Source organism: Quercus suber, unplaced genomic scaffold (genome assembly GCF_002906115.3).
Source record: "Quercus suber isolate HL8 unplaced genomic scaffold, Cork oak 2.0 scaffold_373, whole genome shotgun sequence".
In the NCBI taxonomy this organism is placed as follows: domain Eukaryota; kingdom Viridiplantae; phylum Streptophyta; class Magnoliopsida; order Fagales; family Fagaceae; genus Quercus; species Quercus suber.
Genome location: NW_027069825.1, coordinates 569,455 through 593,202, shown reverse-complemented (window position 1 = coordinate 593,202; position 23,748 = coordinate 569,455). Strand labels below are relative to the sequence as shown.

Genomic DNA, 23,748 nt, shown 5'->3' with positions numbered 1-23,748 from the left:
CTTGGTTCTGTCTAGTACCCAGGTATAGCTGAGCGGTTAGTTTCCCCATAGGCCTGAGTCCGAGGACCATGCAGTGCCTTGGTTCTGTCTAACGCTTCCATTTCTCTGTAGGGAGGGGTTTGTCCTCGGACCGCTTCATTGGAGACGATTCCTCCTTGGGTCGGACTATGATGTTACACGTGGCGTTGATCTCACCTCCAGCTCAAGTCTCCATCTTTTTCATTTACGAGGCGTCTCTTGGCCATTCGCGCTCCGCCCTTGACGTTTTGGTGTGCGAGACGCGCCTTCATTAATGTCCTCGTGAATTAACACAAATCCAGCGGTCTACGGTCCCCTTGGAATTTGGTAGTTTCGTGATTAGCACTGCTGATAATTCTCTTTTCGAATTTTGTGTGGATTAATTCTCACCAACCTTCATCCTTTATATAAGGCCTTCCGGGGTGATGGTTTCTCCATACTCCATGAGCTTCCCAACACAAACAGAAAACACGCCCTTTCAACTCCCCAAGCCCCTTTAATAACCCCGCCGGAATTGTGACCGGAGTTGGCAGATATGAGGCGGCTTTGGGCGGGTGTGAGGACATCCGTGCCAAGAGCCATTGTAACTGCAGCCCCCACTGGGCTTCCGGCGCGGCAGAGTCTAGGCGTAACATTGACACTGCCGTACGCGGTGGCTAAGAGGGATGTCGCTGAAGTACCTAATGTCTTTCCCTGGAGCGCACCTCCGACGGAGGAGACGCGCGAACTCATGTCATGGCTGGTGCCCGAGTGTTGCCGTCTCCAACGGCCAACGCTCGTGAGGATTGGAGAGAATCAAGGGAACATCACGGGGGAGGGCGTCCCGGTGCCCCTGCATCTGCTCCTCGCTTTGTTCAAGCTCCGCCGCACCGAGAAAGGAGTTGTTGGTGGCCTTGAAGCGAGCCAACCTCAGCCCCCTTCCCCCATCTTATTGTCAAGTTCTCCCATTCTCTTGATACCAATAAGAGTACGGGTTGACACTTCCCTCTAGCTAGTTTTAGGACAGGTCCACTTGAGCCTCTGATTGTAGAACTAGCTTGTAGGAATAGTTTTAAAACACGCCTGCCTGAGCCTCTGATTGTACATTGTAACTTTTTGTTTAATAAAGTAATGCGCAGTTTTTTCTTTTTTGTTTCTGTTGGATCTTCTGCTTTGAACTTTTATCTTTCTGCAACGTTTGTTTGGTAGCTCTTCTTTTTTTTTTTTTTTTTTATCACCACCAATCCTCCGTAGAACGATTACTTAGAACGATCGCCTGTCGCGCTGGCTAGCGCACTAATCCTTCCCACAAACGGTGCCAATTGTAGGGTCTGTTTTTGTAGCCCCAGCCCAAAGGATGTGAGTTAAAGGCCCAACAAACCCAGAATAATGAATTTGTAGAGAGTGGATCGAAGGTTTAGGCGCTCGCCGGCGTGCATGAAGCATGAACTACTTTCCTTTTATTGAAAAATACTAAGAACAGTTTACAACTGGGGGATGCTCCTCCGCCCCTGGCCGAGGAGGTTTTTTCTGCCCCTCTTACTTTTTTCCTCCCCCCTTTACATTTTGCTCACCTCTCTTATATATCCCTCTCTTCCTCCTCCTGTTGATCATCTATTGGTCTCCCTCCTGACCGTCTGTCCCATCAGAGGCCATATCCATGCTCCAGTGATTCACCCTGATCGATGTTGCTCTGTCAAGGGGTTACATCCCCATTAATGCGGCCAGAAGGGTTAGGTGAGCGCATTCAATGCCGAGGTGACAATTCGCCCAGGGCTTGCTCCTTCTTCGTACTTCTGTTGAAAACGCGTGGCACTGGGTCCTTTCCTCCTCGGACATTCCAGGAGTCCTTTGGTAGGGTGGTCCTCGTGTTTTTTCGAGGTCTCGGACGCCCGAGGACAGGGTCGTCCTCGAACCTATCGTGCATCCTCGGCGTGGGTCATTTGGGCCTGGCTTGGAGTGGGCCAAGGCTATCCGATTTTCTAACCCTACAATACTATATGTTATGTTATATACAGTAGCATAAAACAATTACCAGCCTTTGGTTTAGTGATTTCCAAGACCTTATAAAAATCTATAAAATCTTGAGTTCAAAACTCTTAGTCATTATTATTTTATTTTAATTAGTTGAACAGTTAAGATCGTTGAAATAAGATTGTGAGCTATGAACCATTATAATAGAAAATTTAAAGAGATAATTTGAGAGACTTGATTCCAAATACTAACTACTATTATCTTTACACAAACACATATATTTACATATTTTGAAGAGGCCATGTAAATATATATTAAATTTTTTTATCATTACATATATATATATATATATATATATAATATGGGCTTTAGGGTCCAGGTCCCCCTAGCTCGGTAGCTCCGCCACTGGAGCAAGCTATAAGTGTCAGTCCTAGTTCTAACTTGTAAGTCAATTTCAGAAGTACTCAATTGGCAAGTATATTAAGATTCCTTATATATATATATAATATATATTTTTAATAGGTAGAACAATGATGAATAAGGGAGATTTGAACCTGAACATTTATGTGGAAATATTAGCTGAGCTGTAAAATTCTTGACAAGTATATTCTGTATTTATAATTACGCATTCTTACTCCATCATAAGGTTCTTTTTATCTAAATAGATGAAGGAGATGAATGAATGAGGTTTGTAGATGTTAATCACATTGTGTTAGTAGCAGACAACTGTAATCTAGAAATGCATGAAACTCTAAACCATACCATTTCCCAAAAAAAAAAAAAAATATATATATATATATATATCTCGAATGACAAGAGAATATGATGCACTAGAAAGGTAAATGGAAAACACAATTATTAATATGAGCTACTAAATTATGGTCCAATTATATGTTCAAGCCCCTTTTTCCCAACATACTGGATATGCCTAAAGGGGGAAAGGAACATGAGAAGAGAAAATGACCTAGGAGTAGAAAAGCAAGGATTATGTTGGTTGGTGGAACGACCCTCAACNGTGGGGTGGTGGTGGTGGTGGTGGTTGTGGATGTGGCTGAATAGGGTTGGTGGTTGGTGCTTGTAATTTTTTTTTAAGTAAGATATATTATTTTATTGTAGTGGTTTATATTATTTTATTGTGATGTGTATATTATTTTATTGTGTTGAAAGCTAAAATAGATGCACTGCTGTACGTGTGTGTAGGTAAAAATAGATAAAGTGACTTTTTTGTGTAGCTAAATAGCTAAAATTTTACAACCACTGCTGTGGAATGCTCTAGCTGAGCTGTAAAATTCTTGACAAGTATATTCTGTATTTATAATTACGCATTCTTACTCCATCATAAGGTTCTTTTTATCTAAATAGATGAAGGAGATGAATGAATGAGGTTTGTAGATGTTAATCACATTGTGTTAGTAGCAGACAACTGTAATCTAGAAATGCATGAAACTCTAAACCATACCATTTCCCAAAAAAAAAAAAAATATATATATATATATATATCTCGAATGACAAGAGAATATGATGCACTAGAAAGGTAAATGGAAAACACAATTATTAATATGAGCTACTAAATTATGGTCCAATTATATGTTCAAGCCCCTTTTTCCCAACATACTGGATATGCCCAAAGGGGGAAAGGAACATGAGAAGAGAAAATGACCTAGGAGTAGAAAGGAAAGGATTATGTTGGTTGGTGGAACGACCCTCAACCTATATTTGTTGAGGAATTACTTACAGCTTTTAGGTAAAAATGAAATGTGTTTGAATATGATCAATCCTTATTTTGACTAAGAATACCTTGTTGCATTTGATGGAAACTTCATCCATAGTGCTGTTCTAACTTGGAGTTGGAGGCTCCCACTTAGCACTCAATTAAAAAAGCACATTAGGTAAAAGTTTAGATTAGATTTCTTTAATCAGATAAATCAAACTCACTAAGATAGAATATCATGATCTCTGATCCCTTAATTCTTACATAATTTTATGAAGTTAACATTAAAAAGAATAGTGTTCCGAATATCATATACAATATAAATTTCTCATTTTTATTGTAATTTTCTTAAAATTTGAACCTTTCTTTTTGGTCCACCTTAGGCTCATTAAACATTTGAACACTTTTACTGTTGTTTTCTTAAAAATTCTCATTTTGAGTGAACTAGCACTTTCAATGTAAAATTTTCCTTTGTTTGTAGGGAAGGCAATATTTCTGTCCATCTTTTGGCTTAATAGACAACTCTTATAAACTGGACTGGACAGATTCCTATCTCAAATCCATCTTCTTCTATTTTACGGGTTTTGGATAAATATGAAATTTGGTCTAGTTGTTTTGTTTCTCCTATATTTCGGGTTGAGAAAAAAAGTATTTATTTAGGGGAAAAAAACTGTCTATTACATATCTACAGCATCTGCCAGTTAGGGGTGTGCAGAAAACCCACCGACCTGCCAAACCCAACCCGACCCACCGGGTTGGGTCAGTTTTTAGGCCTTGGTGGGTTGGGTTGGGTTACAAATTTTTTTTTTTATAACGGGTCGGGTTGGGTTTGGGTCATAAAATTACAAACCCGCCAAACTCGACCCGACCCACCGACCCACCATATTTAATATATATTTAAAGTATATTATATATTTAATAATTTTTTAAAAACCAGGGCACTTATATATATATATATATTATATTTAATAATTTAAAAAAAAAAACCAGCTGTAGAGCAGTATTTCCTCAGTTCCTCCTACTAATACTAATTATACATATAATATGTATTATATAATTAATAAATTTTTTAAAATAACCAACTCTTTCTATCCTATATAAAAGTCAATTAGTTCACACAAACTCTAGTAAATTACTATTGTTGTTTAGTTATTGGTATTGTTTGCCCTTAAGGAATTACATCGATACTAATCTTTGGGTTTTTTTAATATATTAATATTTATATTTTTTTTCTACTCAATTTAATAATAATAAAAAAAATTCCAAACCCATGGATTTAACCCGACCCATGTGGGTTGGGTTGGATTTATGTGATGGGTTGGGTTGGATCGAATTTTTTTTTGACCCACCATGGTGGGTCGGGTCAAAAAATTCCCTCAACCCGACCCAACCCGACCCATTCACACCCCTACAGTGCCAATTGAACAAAGAAAGACAGTGCCAATTGAACAAAGAAAGACAATTCAGAGATGGGAATAAGAGTATAATAAGAGCCACTTTACTATAATTGAAATTCCACTAGGCTGATTGGTGGGAAACGACCCCTTCCAACAACATAGACAAATAAGTGTAATAATCGAAACTTTATTAATGCATGCCCCAATTGACTTAATAAAAAAGTGACATAATAATCTCAAGCATTTCTTTAAAATAAATTATGAAGATTTTCAAAATTCTGTACCATAGAATATCTAGAAATTTTTTGCAATTTCGTTAACATTCTTAAATACTTGAACCTTGATTCTTACCGCCTATACCAACAACCTACAAATACTTATATTTGTGAAGTGGCTATTATGCGCGGGTGTGAAAAAAATTATTAAAAGAAGGGGGAAAAGAACATTATGAGAAAAGAATATGCCGGATTTCATTAAGTCAAGTTTCCTAGGAGTGTGTCTAGCAAGAACTTAAGACATACGTGTTGGGCCTCTATGATAATGTAAAAATGATACAAATAAATAGTGGTGATCCTATTGGGAGTTCAGGACTAATAGTGATGCCATGATGATGATGGTCCTGAAGTTACAGAATCAGCATATTGCAAAAACGCATACCCAACCACCTCTTGGCATAAAAGCTTATTATTACATCTGGATCTATTTTCACAACCAGTCAAAAAATAAATAAAATTGTTCATAGCTGCACAGTAAAGTAGATTCTGTCAAATAAAATTTCAAGGTTGGTCAGAAGGTTGTGTCAGGCCTTGGATCAAGTCTATCAAGAAAGAGATAACTCTGGACAACCCAGGCCCACTCAACACCTGAGGAAAAGCTGAATATATTTTCACCACCCAGTGGATTTTGCTTTTTATCTTTTGATGCAGACAGGATTTGATTCTAGACTTTATTAATTGAACTAATTTGAACTTGTAACATTGATTGAGTATAAATCTAATCCATGAGTGTCCAAGACAGCCAAGAGTTTAGATGGAGATTCAGGTAGAGGATTGAGGATTACAATAGATACTTCAAATCTACCTTAAAAAAATTATAACAAAAGACCCAAAAAAAAAAATTGTACATCAGGTGGAAAATAGAGTAAAAAGATCAAATCCTAGCTGCAGCTCTCTAATAATTTTTTGGTACATGTTCAGATGATACATGCTTTCACAACTTTGGTATTTGGAAAGGGGAATAGAATATAATTCTTGTTGACCAGAAAAATAAAAAATAAAAAGGTCATCCACACCTCAGAAACTCGTATAAATTTCACATTGTTTGCTCTTTGCTGCATATCATTCCAAATTATTTGCTGTATTAAATAATATGTGGAACCATACATATTTTTGTCCGACCACCAGTGTTTCTCTTTTGCCCCAAAAATACAAAGTTTCTAGACCTAAACGAGGAGGTTCGAGTCTCCATTCTATAGTAGCCTGAAACAAAAGCCCAATTGGAGGCACCTAACTGATAAAGATCCACTTTGGGTTCAAACCCTCTTTGCCAAATATGTACACTTAAATTGAACAGATCTTGCTAAGCCTCCAAACAGGACCAAATCTAAAACCTGGGTGGGTTGCTATTACAAACATGATCCGTTTTTGTTACGGTCTTCAAATGGGTTCCTTTTAAGCGATCCAACCTCAATATTTGCTGCTCTTCTGGCTAGAATGTGTCTAGAACAAGAGCATATTTTTTTGTGATTTTTGATCAACTGCACGATGTCACTTTCAAATCTCCTCACTTTGATGTTTCTGACTGTTCTTCAGACCGTGTTGTTTTCGTTTAATGCAATCCGTATCTTACCAAAAACAGATTATGGTGTACAATATTGAAATTCCCTTCTTTCAGGGTATGGAAAACATTTATTTTTAGAGGGGTCAAAGATAACATGTTTTAAGTTAGGCCATAAAGTAAAGCAAATGGTTTGTTGCCAAACAATTCGCTTTTACTTTATGGCCTAACTTCAGTTTACATTAATTTAGTCTCTGACATCCTGAAATTAGGCCATAATGTAGAGCAAAAGTTTAGCAGTAACCGTGCACAGACCACCAACTCAAAACCTTGTTCATTGATCAAGAGATTTGCAAATACTCTAAAGGTTGCTTTTGAAGAACAATTACTAGTATAAATTAGTTTAAATAAATTTCAGCAACATTCAATAGATTTATCTTTGACAAATCTTTGACAATTTAGGTCCAACAAACGCCCTAATATTATGAATTTAAAATAAAATCTTACATCTAACCATTATAAATTCATAGGTTAATAATGCTTCGGTCCCATCCATGAATTTCATCAATAAAGGGATTTTTTTTTTTTAATTTTATATTTTATTCAAGTCATTTAAACTAGACACTGATTCAAACCCTTTTCTTCAAATACATCCTTCCAAATGAACCATTGGGTTTTTTATTCAACTCCAATCAGATCATTCCTAGTTCTTTAACAATGTGTCTCCATACCATCTTCTGCCTGCACTCATTTTACCAATATATATTTTCATCACAGCTCAAAGTTCACACCCAAAAGCATCTGAATTGTCTTTCATTATCATAGAATTCTCAACCAAGTAAATGAAACCCAAGGGCTATAGTTTATCCTAGCCGCAAAAGAGATACAACTTTCCCAATTTTATTTAGGCTCAACCTTCAAATAATGAGCTTAATTTACAAGTGGAGTAAATACAGCTTCCCTAATATTTGTTAACACTGCTACACCAAGCATCCACATGACTTAATCAAATTCAAATAGCAGCAAATATCTTATGAAAAGAATCTCTAATGAATGACTGCAAATAGTAGCTTGCACAAAGTGCCAAGCACCTGCAACCAATTCCCTGTTTTCACACCATTTGCTTACCCAAATAAATGAATGGCTTTATCAGGACTTTCTTAAAAGAGTGGGGGCTGGGGAGATGACACATAGAAGACAAAGATCTTCTGCATATATGGCCTAAACTGCATGTAAAATTGTAGTCACAATGGCAGTATCAAGTATAACAACATCATCAAATCCTCATTGCAGCCTCAACGTCCTGGAAATATTTTTTTTTATAGGTATAGTGAGGGGAGGTGTAAGTGAGTTCGAACCACAGACACGAAGCACCACAAAGGGTGCCCATTACCACTAGGCTATCACTTGAACCAAACCCCCTCACATCTAGAAAACAAGATTTTATTATTATTATTATTATTATTATTATTATTATTATTATTATTATTTAATTAGCCTCAGCCTTTTAATACCAATATGCCAAAAATTAGTACCAGCCAATACCAATCAAAAGAAAATCTCCCCCTTTCCCTCCCCCCTGAAAGCATTGACTTAACCTCCACTTATTTGCTTCAACTTTTTTTATTTTTAATCAGTAAATAATTTACTCCAAAGTTCAAACCCTATCTACAACTGAAAGTTAGTATTGCCAAACACTTTTTCACATGAAAAAAAAAAAAAAATTCTGTCTCTCATATGTTACATGCCAGGGGCCTTATTCATTCCTGCAAGACAAGCATTCAAAGCCTTCTTTATATTCTGTACACTGGACTTGTACTTTAATCAAAGCAAGAAGAGTATGATCCCAAGCTGTTAAAACACAAACTTTCAAATCAAAAGATCTTAACTTCCTTAAAACTAAATTAAATATATTCCACATCCATACTCTAGTTACTTAGACACTACAGACCGGATACATAGTTGGCAAAGAACATGATATTACAACGGTATCCAAATCTTCCAGCAAGTAATAAAAGTTATAGAACATAATAATTTTCAAAAGAAAATTGGATTAAAAAACAAATAAGCGATAAAACATAATTTTCAAACAAAATTGTTAGCTTCTCCACATACACATAAAACTATCCAAATAGAACCTCATTTGTCAAGCTCCATTGCCTGTGCAGCTTTAGCTTTTGTCAATGCTGTCAATTTGGTCTTCACTTTTCTCTTTCCCACTTGAAACCCACTTCCGCCCTTCTTTTTCTTGTCGCTACGATCAACCTAATCACATAATCAGCCAAAGACAAACATTTTAATTCAAAGGGGATAACATTCATAACCACAACATGCCATTTCAAATTAACTCATCTAACATTTACTACAAATCTCATCATACACCAAACTTTATCTATCAAATTCAAACGGACTAAAATTCATCAAAAATTAAAAAGAAACACCAATTGTTTTATAATTTTGTAATGGGTTGCTCAGGAAACCCATAAAACAATAAAAATTACACAATTTGAATAATGGGTTTTCCCAATAAACAGAAAAAAAAAATTCGTTTTAACTGAGCTAATGACAGAAATCACCAACTCTGAACTAAAATTTTCACTTTAAGTATTCCCAAAAAAAAAAAAAATAACAATAATAATATTGAAATTAATACCAAAAATATTAAAAGGAAATAAAGAGAAAGAGAAAGAGGGTTACTTTCATCTTATTCTTCTTGGCTTGAAGCTTCTTGGCCAGCTTTTCCTTTTCTTCTTTCTCTCCTGATTTACAAAAAGCAAAAATATAATTAGCAAAATAATACAAAAATACATATATATATATATATATATATTTGGAGGAAATTGAAACAGAAAGAGAGATTTGGAGGTGTGATTACTTTTGAGATCGAATGCATACTGATTTTTTCTACGTGTGAGATTGTTCTTCTTCGACATTTTTTGTCACACTGTGTCTGTGTATGCGTTCGCAAGCTCTTTCGGTTAATTCGGACCAAATGCTTAAAACCCTAACCCTAGGAAATTTTAATAGGAATAGTTTTTTATAAGTTGCGATTTAGGGTGAGTAACAATTAGTTCTCTTTATTTGTCATCCAAGGGCATTTGGTCTAGTGGTATGATTCTCGCTTTGGGTGCGAGAGGTCCCGAGTTCGATTCTCGGAATGCCCCTCACCCGCTTTTATACTTGTTTTTCTTATTTTTTATTGATTCCGCTTTTTAAAGCTAAGAGTTGCCCATAAAGTTGTACGGAGTATATTCTTAAAAAATTAAAATAGTATATTGTATTCTTCTAGAAGAAAAGTTGTATTGTTATTGTTGTGTGAAAAAGCACCACCACTCCTTTTTATTGCAAATGATAAAGAAAAATGCTTGTACCACAACTCATCTACATAGTGAGTTGTAAATGGTAGAGAGGTGACTCTATATGGACCTATCATCACCTCTCTTTACTATTCACAACTTGCCACATAGGCTAGTTGTGATACCAGTTGTGCCACTTTATGTGACACTAGCACAATTCAATGATAAAAGGAACAAAAGGCTACATAGCTAGGTTATCAACAGATTAAAAAAAAAAAGGAAGAAGGTTATCGACAAAAAACCAAGGCACAAAAAGCTACATAGCTAGGTTAGTAGTTTACCATTAGAAGACCAACACAAATTGCAACCAGCTAAAAATGGCTATATAGCCTTAGTTTTTAAACAACATAGCTAAATAGTCTATTTTAATATTTTTCAAACAGTGTGGCAATATGTTATTGTTTTACAACTCAACATTATTAATATTAAGTTCTAAGTAACGTCGAGTTATGTGCGAATTTTTCCACTTAATTTTTTAAAAAAAAAATTGTGTAGAATTCAACATTATTAAGTGGAACTAATGTCAAGTTCCAGTCAGAACTCAACATCGCAATGTCGAGTTCTAAAAAAGTGGTATTTTGTTAGATAGTTTGAAAAAAAATAATTGTTTGCCTACATAGTTTAAAAATTAAGGCTATTTAAGAATATTCTCCTAGCAGCTAGGGGATAAAATGCCATAAAAAGATATGATAAGACATGGATGCAAATGCTATGGAGAATAATACAAGACAACAACCAACTTATCACAATTCTCAATCAATTAAGCCATTGTTGAGAATCTTCTTTGGATAGATCTATTGTCGAAGACACTTGTTCAATCAATCAAACATCAATTAAAGGAAATCAAAATCATCAAGTTCTGTCTCTTCTTTGCTGCATTTTGGACTTGTAATTTAGAACTTTGATAAACACATTACAGACACAAATAATACTCCATTGTCATGGAATTTTCCAATTTAAAATCTAATAGTTAATAGTTACTCTAATCCACTATTGCTCATTGTGAATTTGTGATTAGGCTAGGCTTTCAATATTGAGAATTTTTTCCCCTATATCAAGTGGGATAACAATCTTTTGTCCTCTCCCATATAACAAGTGGAAAAGGGGATTTTGAATATAAGTCGTCCATGATAAAGACCATGTAATCTTACTCAGCCACAAGACTTCAGACTTTGGACATATCAATTCAAAACTTATTTGGTCAACAATTGGCTACAAGTTTGTGATAAAAGTCCGTCTTGCTTTCCACATTACAATTTAATGCCCACTGAAACTTCTGAATTTTTTCCCCCTGTAGTTCTTCTTATCCTCCAAGCCATGAGATACTCTTCATTAATTATTGTATAATTTACTTTAAATACAAACAACTTGCACACAAAATACACCATATTTTAACAATTAAATTTAAAATTAAACTTATGCGAGTTTTAATTAGTTCAATCGGTAAAATCTTTTATTATTAATAAATCTACAAAATTTTATTTGTTGTTGCTTCTTAATTTATTTGCAATATTGTTAAATGTTTTTGATTTACATAAACCACAATATATATATAGATATATATAGATATATATATATATATATATAGTGTATCTATGTTTATTTTATATATAAAATTGGAATATAACATGTTTTTTGTGTCCACTTTTGTAACTTCAATTTAATGTTAATAGATAAAAAAATGACATCAGTAATTGGCTCAAATGAGAACCTTTAAAAAAAAAAAACTATCAACTCAATTGTTGTGAAAATTTTTGTATTTGTAACATTACTTGTAACATTTTAGTTAACATGTCAACGTATACGTATCTAGATATTTAATAAGTTTCTACCCTACCACCCCCCCCCCTCTTAAAAAAAGAGTTAACTTCACCACATGGACCATCATCTCTTAAAAGTTATCATGACTTTTAAGTGGAGTTTGTGGTGTGCCTTTGTATTAAAAAAAAAATTCCCTTTCCTTTGTGTATGTGTTTGTTTCTAAAAAAAAAAAAAAAAAAAAATCACCACATGGACTCACGCTGTTGCTTTATTTATTTATTTTTATGAGAGGATCGTAATCCTTTTAACGTGACAAAATAAATTCCTTAAGGTCAAGGTTTTAGTTGTCTGCTTTGTTCTTCTCAAGCTAGCATCCTTACATGCTGCTTTGTGTATATTCAAAGGGTTTTACTCGATTTTAAAATTAAGAATTTGAATATTTGTAGATAAAAATAATTATAAATAATTTTAGTTTTGGTGATTTTTTTTTTAAAAAAAACTATTAAAAATTGTTACAGTTAACACTATGTTTGGTTTAGGGTGAAAAATGAAAAGTGAGAGGATGGATGGAAAATGGGTGAAAGAAAAACGAGAGAAAAAATGAGATTTTTTTTATTGTTTGGTTGGGTGAAAATAGAGAGAAAATAAAATGGGATAGATAGAGTTTTCCACTTGGGCTCACCCTTTTTTTTATCTCTTTCCAAATTAGGGAGAAAAATAGGAGAAAATGGTATTTAAAAGAAAATTTACAAAATTAATACCAGTTTTTCATTCTTCTACTTTTAATTATAAGGGTATTATGGTAATTTTTTTTTAATCACTCCACTTTTCTATCATCTTTGTTAAATACACATGATGAAAAATACACATATTTTTTTATCATCCCAGCATTTTCCATTCTCTCATAAAGTTAACGAAAGAAATTAAGCGCGATTGAAGCAAGAAAGTCAAGCTTTTGCCATATGATGTGTCTTTGACTATTTTAGTTTTTTTATTTTTTTATGTACTTTTCTATAATTTTGCTTTTAACAATTTATTGAACATTTTGGGAAGTTACAAAAGTGGACACAAAAAACNCAATCCAACTACTAAATACAAAAAAAAAAAAAAAAAAAAAAAAAAAACCCACCACACCAAAAAGAAAATACCTTTGAAAGCTTTACTTTCCTTACTGAGTCAATCTGGTTGAGACCGAACTCAAAAAAATTTGATGACCCAGATTCCAAAACCTAAAACCCAGTAAACCTCAGCTTCCCAATTGGCCCCAAAACAGCTTCTTTCTCCAATTGCAAAGAAAAACCCTGATTGAGTTTCAGTTCTATCCGATCAAAACAACTGAAACCACAACCTTTTTTTCCCGAACAAATCAACAGCTTTACAAGATCCACATTTTCCCTTCAAAACCTCGTTATCAAAGTAGTTAAACCAACCACTTCTCGACGATCACTAAAAATTTTCAAAACAAGAACCAAAAAAAAAAATCTCACAGAGTTTTCAAAACCCAATAATTCCTCAACTTCTCGACTAAAACTTAAAACCCACAAAAAGAATTCAAACAAATTAACAAATAGCAAAACCAAAAACGATAAGACGTGGAGGTTGAAAAAATCCAAAGCTCAAGATCTATGAATAATAATAGAAAGAAGCTATGTTTGAGTTTTCTTCTATAGCTGTTTGATTTGGTCTTTCTTATCTTTTCTTTTTTTGACAAACTTAATTATTACCGACATGTCACGATGATGATTATTCAAAGTTCTGGAATCTGGTCATTATTTTAATAAAAAAAATTGTTGGAATAAAAATATAAATAGTAATCACATGAAGATGTTTGTGACTGTTTTGTTTTTTGTTTTTATTAATGTTGTTAGTTATTATTATTTTGAAAAAAAAGCACCGCCAATTGATTTGGATTTTTATGTGGGTTTTGGGGGCCAACGGGCAAGGAAAAGTGGGGAGGTCTTTAATCATTCGGTCTTTCCTCGTGCTCCATTACTCCCGCCGTAATCATTTCCATTTTTGTGACCTTTTCAACCAAATGGAACTTCTGTAAACGGCGCCGTTTCGCTCGTCGTCTGCTCGAGTTTCATTTCTCTTTGTGATAATCATCATATACAGCACACTAGAATTTTCCTAATTTTTTTTTCATAATGTATTTGTTAATGGCTGATCCTAGACACTTGATAATAACAACAACAACAACAAAAATTTAGTTTTAAATTTTTTAGAATCTGTTGTTAATTTACAACAGATTAGTCAAATTTAGTTACTTGTAATTTTTTTTTTCCTTTTCGAAATCACAGTTTCTGTTACCTTTTTGAAGGTTGCATTAAATATACTCAAATGCCCTTTTTTATAGGATCAAGAAAAAGAGTGACAAGTGTACACATGTCATAAAAGCATAGAAAAGTAACTATAACATGTTGTAGTAAATGATTCCTTATCGAATAACCTAGGGCACCTATTAGTTAAACCATTTTCACAATTGTTGATATGAGATGTTTGATTTGGTGCATAACAAAAGTGGTTTCACCAACCTATTGTCATGTAACTTGGCGACATTATTTGGAGTCATGTATAGAGAAAATTTGAGTTCAAATCCCTCCCCCCCCCCCCTTTTCTCTCTTTTCACATGTTGTAACTTGTAACAACTTTAAAAAAGTGATATTACTTCAATCACAACTTGTTATCTTAACAAGTTATGAATTTAGAATTGATCTTTTTGCTAACATAACATATAAACTTTTTTGAGTTCCTAACTATTCTTCTAGGTATGTGTATGTGTAGTCCTTTCATTCCACACATACAAGATAATGACAAGGGGGAATTACTTGAAGGACCCTAAGATGTTGGCTATGAATTTTAACCTAATACCACATGAAGCTCTTAGACTTTTGGAACCGCTAGACTGACTCATTGGGTTTCATAACATTACTCTTTAAAAAATCCAATAATTTAGTACTTTGTAATGACCTGCTTCACTTGCCTTTGGTACAAGTTAGGTTCTATTTCAATGTGGAGAATGTAATATATTATAAATTTACACATCCATAAGATGTTTCATCCTTATGATAAAAGTTATTTCATTATTTGGTGGAATAAAATTTTAATAAGTTTATAGATACAAATAATTTCACAATTATCGAGATGATAATTTAATGTTAATAGATAAAAAAATGACATCAGTAATTGGCTCAAATGAGAACCTTTAAAAAAAAAAAACTATCAACTCAATTGTTGTGAAAATTTTTGTATTTGTAACATTACTTGTAACATTTTAGTTAACATGTCAACGTATACGATTTAATTTATGATTCTAATAAAGAGTACAAACTGCAGTTACTGACTTAGCAATTAATTCTTAGCAGAAAAAGGAAAGAAAAAGAAAAAGGCTGATAACTGAACAAAGAAATGGAATGTTTTTACTTTAACTACTGCATTGTGTTTTTGGTTGCCAATGCAATCAGAAAACTTTATGGCAAATTTGCATATTGATTCAAACAGATTCACTTGGATTTAAAAAAAAAAAAATTTATATTAGTTTTTCATTATCTGATCATTTACTTAAAACCATTTGTGAATACTCAGAAGAATCTAACTGATAATGTGTTTGATCTGAGAGCAATTTGCGTTTTTTGGTGCTTATCAACTCACTAATACAGAACTGTTAAATTTATTTCCAGGGCATTGTGGTTCTGAGGAATTTGAGTGGAAAATTGCCATTTCAACCATTCAAGATCAGAAACCGTAGTTTGGTAGAAGCTAGCTATTGTTGCAATAAGGTTGAATTAGTGCATGTGAATCTGGGTTGCTTGGATGTGCAGCACTCAGTTTTATTACACATAGGTGTATCACTGAAAGTTTTTAGCCAAATAAGCTTTGATTTTGGAAGATGGGTTGTCAGTCCTCTAAACTCATGCCATGTTGCTCAAATTCACAAGTGAAGGCATCGGTTCTTGAAACTCCTGATGTTGGTGGGTACAAGTGGTTTACAGTGTGTTTTGTGTTTTTTTGTGGAGAATTGAGTAGATGGTAGATGGACGCTGATTATTGTGTTTATTGCAGAGAATGAGGAGAAGAGTGAGCTCAACCAATTGCCTGCATTCCGTGAATTCACATTTGATCAACTTAAAAATGCTACATCTGGGTTTGCAGTGGAAAATATTGTATCAGAGCATGGAGAGAAAGCTCCGAATGTTGTTTATAAAGGGAAGCTGGAAAATCAGACAAGAATTGTTGTCAAACGCTTTAACAGGATGGCTTGGCCTGATGCCCGGCAATTTATGGTAGATTATTATTTACCTCTAACTGGACATTTGTTGTTATTTTGTTTCATAAGGCTCTTCACCTTATGCTTCCCATCCAAATCATGATTTTTCCTGCATTAAATGAACACTTAGTGATGGGTCTGTTCTATATTGTCTTCAACACCAATGTTAAATTACAACTTCATTCCCCTGTTGCCACAAGCTTTTATCAGTTCCTTTGGGGGTAATTAGCCATTTTCTATTTCTTCTTTGTTTATGGCTATATCGTTTTGCAGCTATGAACCATGCCGTGTATATTTGGTGATCAAAGGCAATATCTATTTATATGTTTTCATAGTGCTCAATATGATAGCAGGAACAGTTTCATTATCTTTTAGCTAATTTGGTCCTTATAGACTTGTACTAACTCTGAATTTTTTTTTTTTCATAACTGTAGGAGGAAGCAAGATCTGTTGGTCAGCTCCGCAACCATAGATTGGCAAATCTACTTGGTTGCTGTTGTGAAAGTGATGAGCGATTGCTTGTGGCAGAATATATGCCTAATGAAACTCTTGCAAAGCACCTCTTTCATTGTGAGTCTTTTGTATTAATGCGTAGTGTACTCAAAGGTTTTATATATTAATCACTTCAATTTTTAAAAAGTGCATTGTTTGCCACCATATAGCCAACTCCTATGAAAGGAGCAATGTGATAAGGGTTGTTTATTTAAAATTGCTGGCTCCACCACCAATTTTCCAAATTATTGTCATGTGAAATGATATGGTGCTATCTTCTATCAGGGGAAACACAACCTATGAAATGGGCAATGCGACTAAGGGTTGTTCTTCATCTTGCACAAGCTCTAGAATACTGTACAAGCAAAGGGCGTGCCCTTTATCATGACCTTAATGCTTACAGAATTTTATTTGATGAGGTAATTATTTTATCATTCCTCTTATTTGAAACCATAATTCTAGTTAGATTTGATATGCAGTCCTCTATTTATCTTTTAGAATTTTGCAGGATGGTAATTCTAGACTCTCAACCTTTGGCCTGATGAAAAATAGTAGGGATGGAAAAAGTTATAGCACAAATCTAGCATTCACTCCTCCTGAGTATCTAAGAACCGGTATGTACCTTTTGAAAAAAATTATAATTTTTTGTTATATTATGTAGGGAAAAGTTAAAAAGGATGCCCTAAGAGCATTGGTTTAAGAACTCAACTTTTTATGGGAAAGAAAAATAGCTAACTTTTTTGACAGCTTTTTATATATCCCATGAAAGTGGTACTAAATTTTTTCTAAAATAGTATATTAACAAATACCCTAATAGCCTGTTTGGATGTTTAAAAAAAGAGGGAGAGTAGAGTAGAGGGAGGGAGAGTAATCTAATTACCTTATTTGGAAGTTTTTTAAGGAAGGAGGGGGAGGGGTTTGGAGGGGTTTGGAGGGGTTTCAACTCCCTCTAGCCCCCCATTTTTAATTCTGGTGTGGTGAAGCTTTCAGTAGGATAAGGAGATCTTAAGTTCAATGTTTGGCCCTTTGACTAACATCTCAGGTTTCTGAACAATATAAATCCAGAAAGAGTGGAATGACAAGATAACGGGATACCTATACCTGGTAACCTCAAAGACTTCAATACTACATAGGTCATAATCTTCATCACTGGGTTTCAAAACTCATCAGTAACCCTATCAGTCATATCATCTTTAGTTGACAGCTCACTTCACATAGACATATTCAAGAGCTAGCTTATCCCATTCTCTACAACATTCCAAGTTATAGATCTAGAGCATATTTAGAAACTTTTATTAAACATCCAGAGCAGCCAACTGATATTCCAATTTTGTGGTTAAGAATAAAACGCCTTACTACTTGAGAAACTGACCTCTGTTTCCTTCTGAAGTGGAGTCAAACAGCCACTACGACTTTGGATTAGGCCGTTCTCGAGGTTCATACTGTCAAACATCGGAGGCCAACCTTACCAACTCAGTCCCATCATCATCAGAAAACTGTCCTTCTAAGCAAGAATCAGTCAGCATCTGAAGATTCCTGTCCCGAATCAGGTCAAGGCCTGGAACGAATAACTAAAGAATTAGTCATTGTTTTTAAATACATCAGAGAAATGTCAAGTGGCAAGATTATAACATTTTTATTCCAAGTATTATTAAGGTAGATGCTACTTTAATGAAAATTCATTTATTTTTCTTAAAAAAAATTACTTACAAGCACTTACATGGCTGGGGGGAATATGCTTTCCACTGATAAGGTCAAGCAAAAGAGTACCGAAGCTGTATATTACACTTTCTGGTGTTACTCTCCCTACATTACAAAAGGCCCATGAAATTTAGTCTTCAAATATCAAATCTTCAAAGTCATAGTATTTTGTAATGTGTCAAAGCACAATATAGATTATAGTATAGATTTTGCATCATAGAAGAGCACAAACAGAAATGACGCCGAGTGCTCAAACCAACACCATTAAATGATACTACATAATAGGGTCCTGTTAACGGACCACCTTATGGCTTGTTTGGAAGTTTAGAGAGGGAGGAGAGTAGAGGGGAGTAGTAGGGAGGAGAGTAGAGGAAATGATTCCCCTCCACCTTGTTTGGATGTTTTTAAAATTAGTAAGGGGGAAGAGAATAATTAGCCTTCTCCTTGTGTATTTTGTTAATATAAATAAGGGTAAATTAGTAATTTACTGTTAATAGTTTATGTACTCTACTCTCCCTCCAAATCTCTCCAATTTGGGAGNAGTGAAAACCATGCAATCAACAACAGTGGTAATCAATCTTCATCTGCGAACTGCCACAATGGGGAGAGTGAGAATGACAATCTTCACTTCAAATTTCACTTCTGTCCAGCAGTAGCATTCTCTTGGCTTCAAGAATTGTACCCTCCTTAAGAGCTGCCTGTGCTTCATTCTCATCTCAAGTGCAGATAGGGCAGCAGACTGGAGATAAGAAGCAATGTGCCACACAGGGAAACAACTTGAGCTTGCATTGCATCATTGAGTGCTTCCTGAGGCATGTCACTCATGAGATAAGACAGACTACGGCGTGCATAAACTGTTGGGAACCATGGTCCACCATCACAAACTGCAGTTAAACAACAAACCATCAGCACATTTATAACCAGTACATGCATCTTAAGTAGCAAGAAGAATAATCCATCTAACAGTTATGAACAGGATAGACCCAAGGAGACACCCACTGGCGTGCTGGAAACAACTGCTACTTAGGTGATGAGGTCCAGAAAATCTCTGGCCAAACAGAAATAATATTCTAGAAGATTCACCCATAACAAGATTGCTGTATAACCCAAAAGGATAGCACAATTGGCTGGAGACCATGCCTCATGAAAGGGAAATAGTTCAAATCTCTCATTTCTCCCTTCAGCCAAAACTCACTTAAAAAGGGGGGGGGGGGGGGAAGAAAATCACCTGTGTATAATTCTCTATTGCAGCTCTAAAATCTTTCTGACGAAAAGCAGCATCACCCTTTTTCTTTGAATTCAATGTTTCCTGCATTTGGTCGGTCCACATTTGAAAAGAGAGCTGTGGTGCAACATAAGACAAGAATTTTAATCATCAATATGTCGAGGTTCTTTGCATGTTAGACAGACAACAGGAGTAAGATACATAAGCAGGTACAGTTAAAACAGCAGAAATGTTTTAAAGAATGAAAATTGTCAGAAATAACTCCATGCAAGCATCTTTGGAATTTCTCCAATGCCTGCTAAGCCCAAGAATGATTGTAGAAAGTAGAAACTAAATTTAGACAAAGCTAAACATGCAAAAGAGAAAAGAAAAAAAAAAACCCTAGGAATGAATCATTATCATTTGGAAACATATAACAGAACTATCATTTGCCACTCTTCGTCATCTTTATATCCAACATTTTCCAAAGACCTCATGGATGGCAGTCAAGTCCCTTCTTGAGCATGCCTCACCAAGGGGACAGAGGAGAGAATGAAGCACTGTGAGGAATACCCATCAAGACATGAGAAGTACCTGTATAGAAAGTAATTTTATTAAATATAATAGCAATGATAATCATAAAACAAAATTAAATAAAAAGAGAGCACAATGATACAGAAGGGAGTTCTATGAACTGATACAACCAAATGGGGAGTGTTTCTGAACAAAAATCAGCTACATGAAACGCATCAACCAGAAATTTACAATTTAATTCAGCTAAACTCTCTTTTATATGTCCAAATGAAATGCCTGTGTCACACTTGATTTTAATGTACTTTGCGTGTATCAAGGCACTAAAACTAAGACTTACCTGACTAACCACATTGAAGTTATTGAGTTTCACAGAACTGTAACCTGACATGACCCCACGATGATGAAAATATGTATCAGTTTAAGCTTTTATTACACATTACTGGGCTCGATTTTAATAGATTAAGCTTTGGGAGAACCGGTTTCATAACATAGACCAGAGCCCTGTTTGACCAGAAGATTTTTAATTCTAAGTCTTGGCTTCCATGTATCTTGTCTTTTCTTAGCAAGTGCAAGGCCCACAGTCTATTTAAGCCTGTTCTTCAATCAAGTTTGTTAGCATGCCTGCATGTTTTATAAACGACTTCACATTGGAGCTTTGAAGGTGGCACTCAACTGCTAGAAGGAGAGGGGAGGAGGGGGGTTGGGGGGGGGGGGGGGCGCCGGGTTGTGGTGAAGCTTTCAGTAGGATAATGAGATCTTAAGTTCAATGTTTGGGCCCTTTGACTAACATCTCAGGTTTCTGAACAATATAATCCAGAAAGAGTGGAATGACAAGATAACGGGATACCTATACCTGGTAACCTCAAAGACTTCAATACTACATAGGTCATAATCTTCATCACTGGGTTTCAAAACTCATCAGTAACCCTATCAGTCATATCATCTTTAGTTGACAGCTCACTTCACATAGACATATTCCAAGAGCTAGCTTATCCCATTCTCTACAACATTCCAAGTTATAGATCTAGAGCATATTTAGAAACTTTATTAAAACATCCAGAGCAGCCAACTGATATTCCAATTTTGTGGTTAAGAATAAAACGCCTTACTACTTGAGAAACTGACCTCTGTTTCCTTCTGAAGTGGAGTCAAACAGCCACTACGACTTTGATTAGGCCGTTTCTCGAGGTTCATACTGAAACATCGGGAGGCCAACTTACCAACTCAGTCCCATCATCATCAGAAAACTGTCCTTCCTAAGCAAGAATCAGTCAGCATCTGAAGATTCCTGTCCGAATCAGGTCAAGGCCTGGAACCTGTTGTTGATTGCATGGTTTTCACTTCCAGACAAGGCACTCATTCCATGGGGCAGTCATGTTCTAAAGATATATGCTCTTGAGGGTGTCATTGGATTGAAACTTAGGACAAACAATATTTGGACAGGTTTGGGTTTTGGCTTCTTTTATTATTATTATTATTATTTATTTATGGGCTGGGAATTTTTTGTTATTCTGTTTACTATTTCTTCAATTGTGCATTTGGCCTCTCCCTACATGAAAATGGAAAAAGAAAATGTGAAAAATGAGTGGGAAGAGATTTTACGCAAGTTTGTAATTTGTGTATAGATTGAATGCCTGTTTTCTTCTTGCTTATGTAAAATCGTTGGTTTTTTGGATTGTTTTATTCTTTTAACTATTGTGGATGATATGAGAATCAAGATATTACCAAAAGTATTTGATTGATGGCTATTAAAAGCACCTGTGAAAGACATTCTTTGAGCACGTTTGGTACACTGTAATGATTATTACATGGGAATAGGAATAAGTATTACAAGGAATACATTAAGTTGAAATGTAATAAGTATTATTCTTCATTAGTTTGGTGACCATTTAGGAATAGAATCCTGAATATGCATCCACAACTTAGTCGTGTATAAAAAGAAGGTGTAATTAAATCATTTTTAAGTCAAATTTTTTAAAATACACTTATTTTAGGATGTTCAAAATAGAGCTAATAATTAACAAAAAGGAAAATTTATTTTCTTTCTTTTTGAAGATGTGGCAACTAATGGCTTTTTAGGAAATTCTTTTAAAAAGTTATTACATAAGGTGAAAGAATAGATATTCAGTATTTTTGATAAGTAATATTTATTCCTCATTTTGAAGAATAGTTATTCATAAAGAATAACTATTCATTGTAATAAAAACATAACCAATCGACCGAATAGTTATGCCATAAGAATATCTATTATGTTATAATGTCTATTACAGTCTACCAAACGTATCCTATATATATTTTTTCCCTTTCTTTTTTCAATCGGATCGGAAATTTGATTTTATCAGACAAGCTGATGTAATTTTATGGAAAAGTCAGGCTGGACTAACATAAATCAAGAAAGGGCTAATGAATGTTGTTGAATTTTTTTTTACTATCATTAGTATTTAGATAAACATTGATTAACATTATTTTAGTATTTATTTTAACTATTAATATTGTACCAAATTCCAACCTATACAAATACAACGCACAACCATAAATTATTTCAAACTAGAGGATTTGGAGGAGAAAATTCCTTATAGGAAAAACTTAAGTACATGCTTACAATTAAGTAAAGTACATTTTTCTCCAAAAAAAAAAAGTAAAGTGCATAATTAGGATAAAATCTAGGTACAATATATACTCTAAATGCAATATATTAAGTTTCCTAATTGAATTTAAACAGGTTTATTTATTTATTTATTAAAATTGAATTTAAACAGTTAGTTGTATAAACCAATAAAATTCAAATGGTTTTTGTAGGGACTCAGTTTGGGTTGACCCTGAGTATGAATGGGTTTTCAGCCCAATCAAGCCCAAACAATCAATTTATAGAGAGTGGGTTAAAGGTTTAGGCGCTGGCCGTCGTTCATCAAGCATGAACCTTTATTTATAAAAAGATACTTAGGGTTTCTATACAACTGGGAGGATGCTCCTCGGCCATGGCCGAGGAAGCCTTTTCTTCTCTTTTTCCCCCCTTCTTTTTTACTTTACTTGCTTTCTTTATATAGTCTTCATCTTCCTATCTCCTTATTCCATCTGTTGATCATTCATTTGCCTCTCTTCTGGCCGTCCGTCCATCAGAGGCCTTATCAGTACTCGAGTGGTTCACTCTGATCAACGTTGCCCTGCTAAGGGGTTATATCCCCATTAATGCGGCCAGGGGGTTAGGTGAATGCATTAAATGCGAGGGTGACAACTTATTTTGGGCTGGTCTTTTCCGAAAATCACCCTTGTCAGGCCGAGGATGAGGAGGTCCTCGGCGTGGATTGGAAAGAGAGGCTTTCCAATTTAGCCTTGAATAGTCAGTGTTCCTTGGCATGGGCCTTGGGCCTGCTACCCGATGGGCCGAGGCTATCAGGCCACGGGCCCCACAGTTTTAAATTCAAAATACCCCCCCCCCCAAAAAAAGTAAATATAAGTTCAAAACAACAACACAAATAGTATTATCTTTTCAAGAAAAATTTTAATTAAAAAAATAAAATACATTGTAACTTAGGTGAACACATGTTCTAAAGACTTACAAATGATGTTATCACAAA

At 34.8% G+C, this 23,748-nt stretch overlaps 2 protein-coding genes and 1 non-coding gene across 3 annotated transcripts; 2 read left to right on the top strand and 1 right to left on the bottom strand.

Moving 5' to 3' along the window:
• Nucleotides 1–8,722: 8,722 nt before the first annotated feature.
• On the bottom strand, nucleotides 8,723–9,881 carry LOC112035782 (uncharacterized). The gene is made up of 3 exons (XM_024068617.2): nucleotides 9,731–9,881; nucleotides 9,553–9,614; nucleotides 8,723–9,120 (listed from the first exon to the last, which is right to left on the bottom strand). Exons 1-3 carry the CDS (start codon nucleotides 9,786–9,788, stop codon nucleotides 8,995–8,997), a joined length of 246 nt encoding a protein of 81 aa, XP_023924385.1. The 5' UTR covers nucleotides 9,789–9,881; the 3' UTR covers nucleotides 8,723–8,994.
• A 66-nt stretch (nucleotides 9,882–9,947) lies between these two features.
• TRNAP-UGG (transfer RNA proline (anticodon UGG)) lies at nucleotides 9,948–10,019 on the top strand. The gene has a single exon. It is a non-coding gene; the product is annotated as a tRNA-Pro (tRNA).
• A 5,598-nt stretch (nucleotides 10,020–15,617) lies between these two features.
• Nucleotides 15,618–17,345, top strand: LOC112035710 (serine/threonine-protein kinase BSK3; the record flags this gene model as incomplete). Its single annotated transcript, XM_065760601.1, is given in 5 exon segments — nucleotides 15,618–15,943; nucleotides 16,035–16,255; nucleotides 16,674–16,809; nucleotides 17,017–17,150; nucleotides 17,240–17,345. Coding segments are annotated over 5 exon segments (679 nt in total), but the record flags the coding sequence as incomplete, so codon positions are not given.
• Between the last annotated feature and the right edge of the window lie 6,403 nt (nucleotides 17,346–23,748).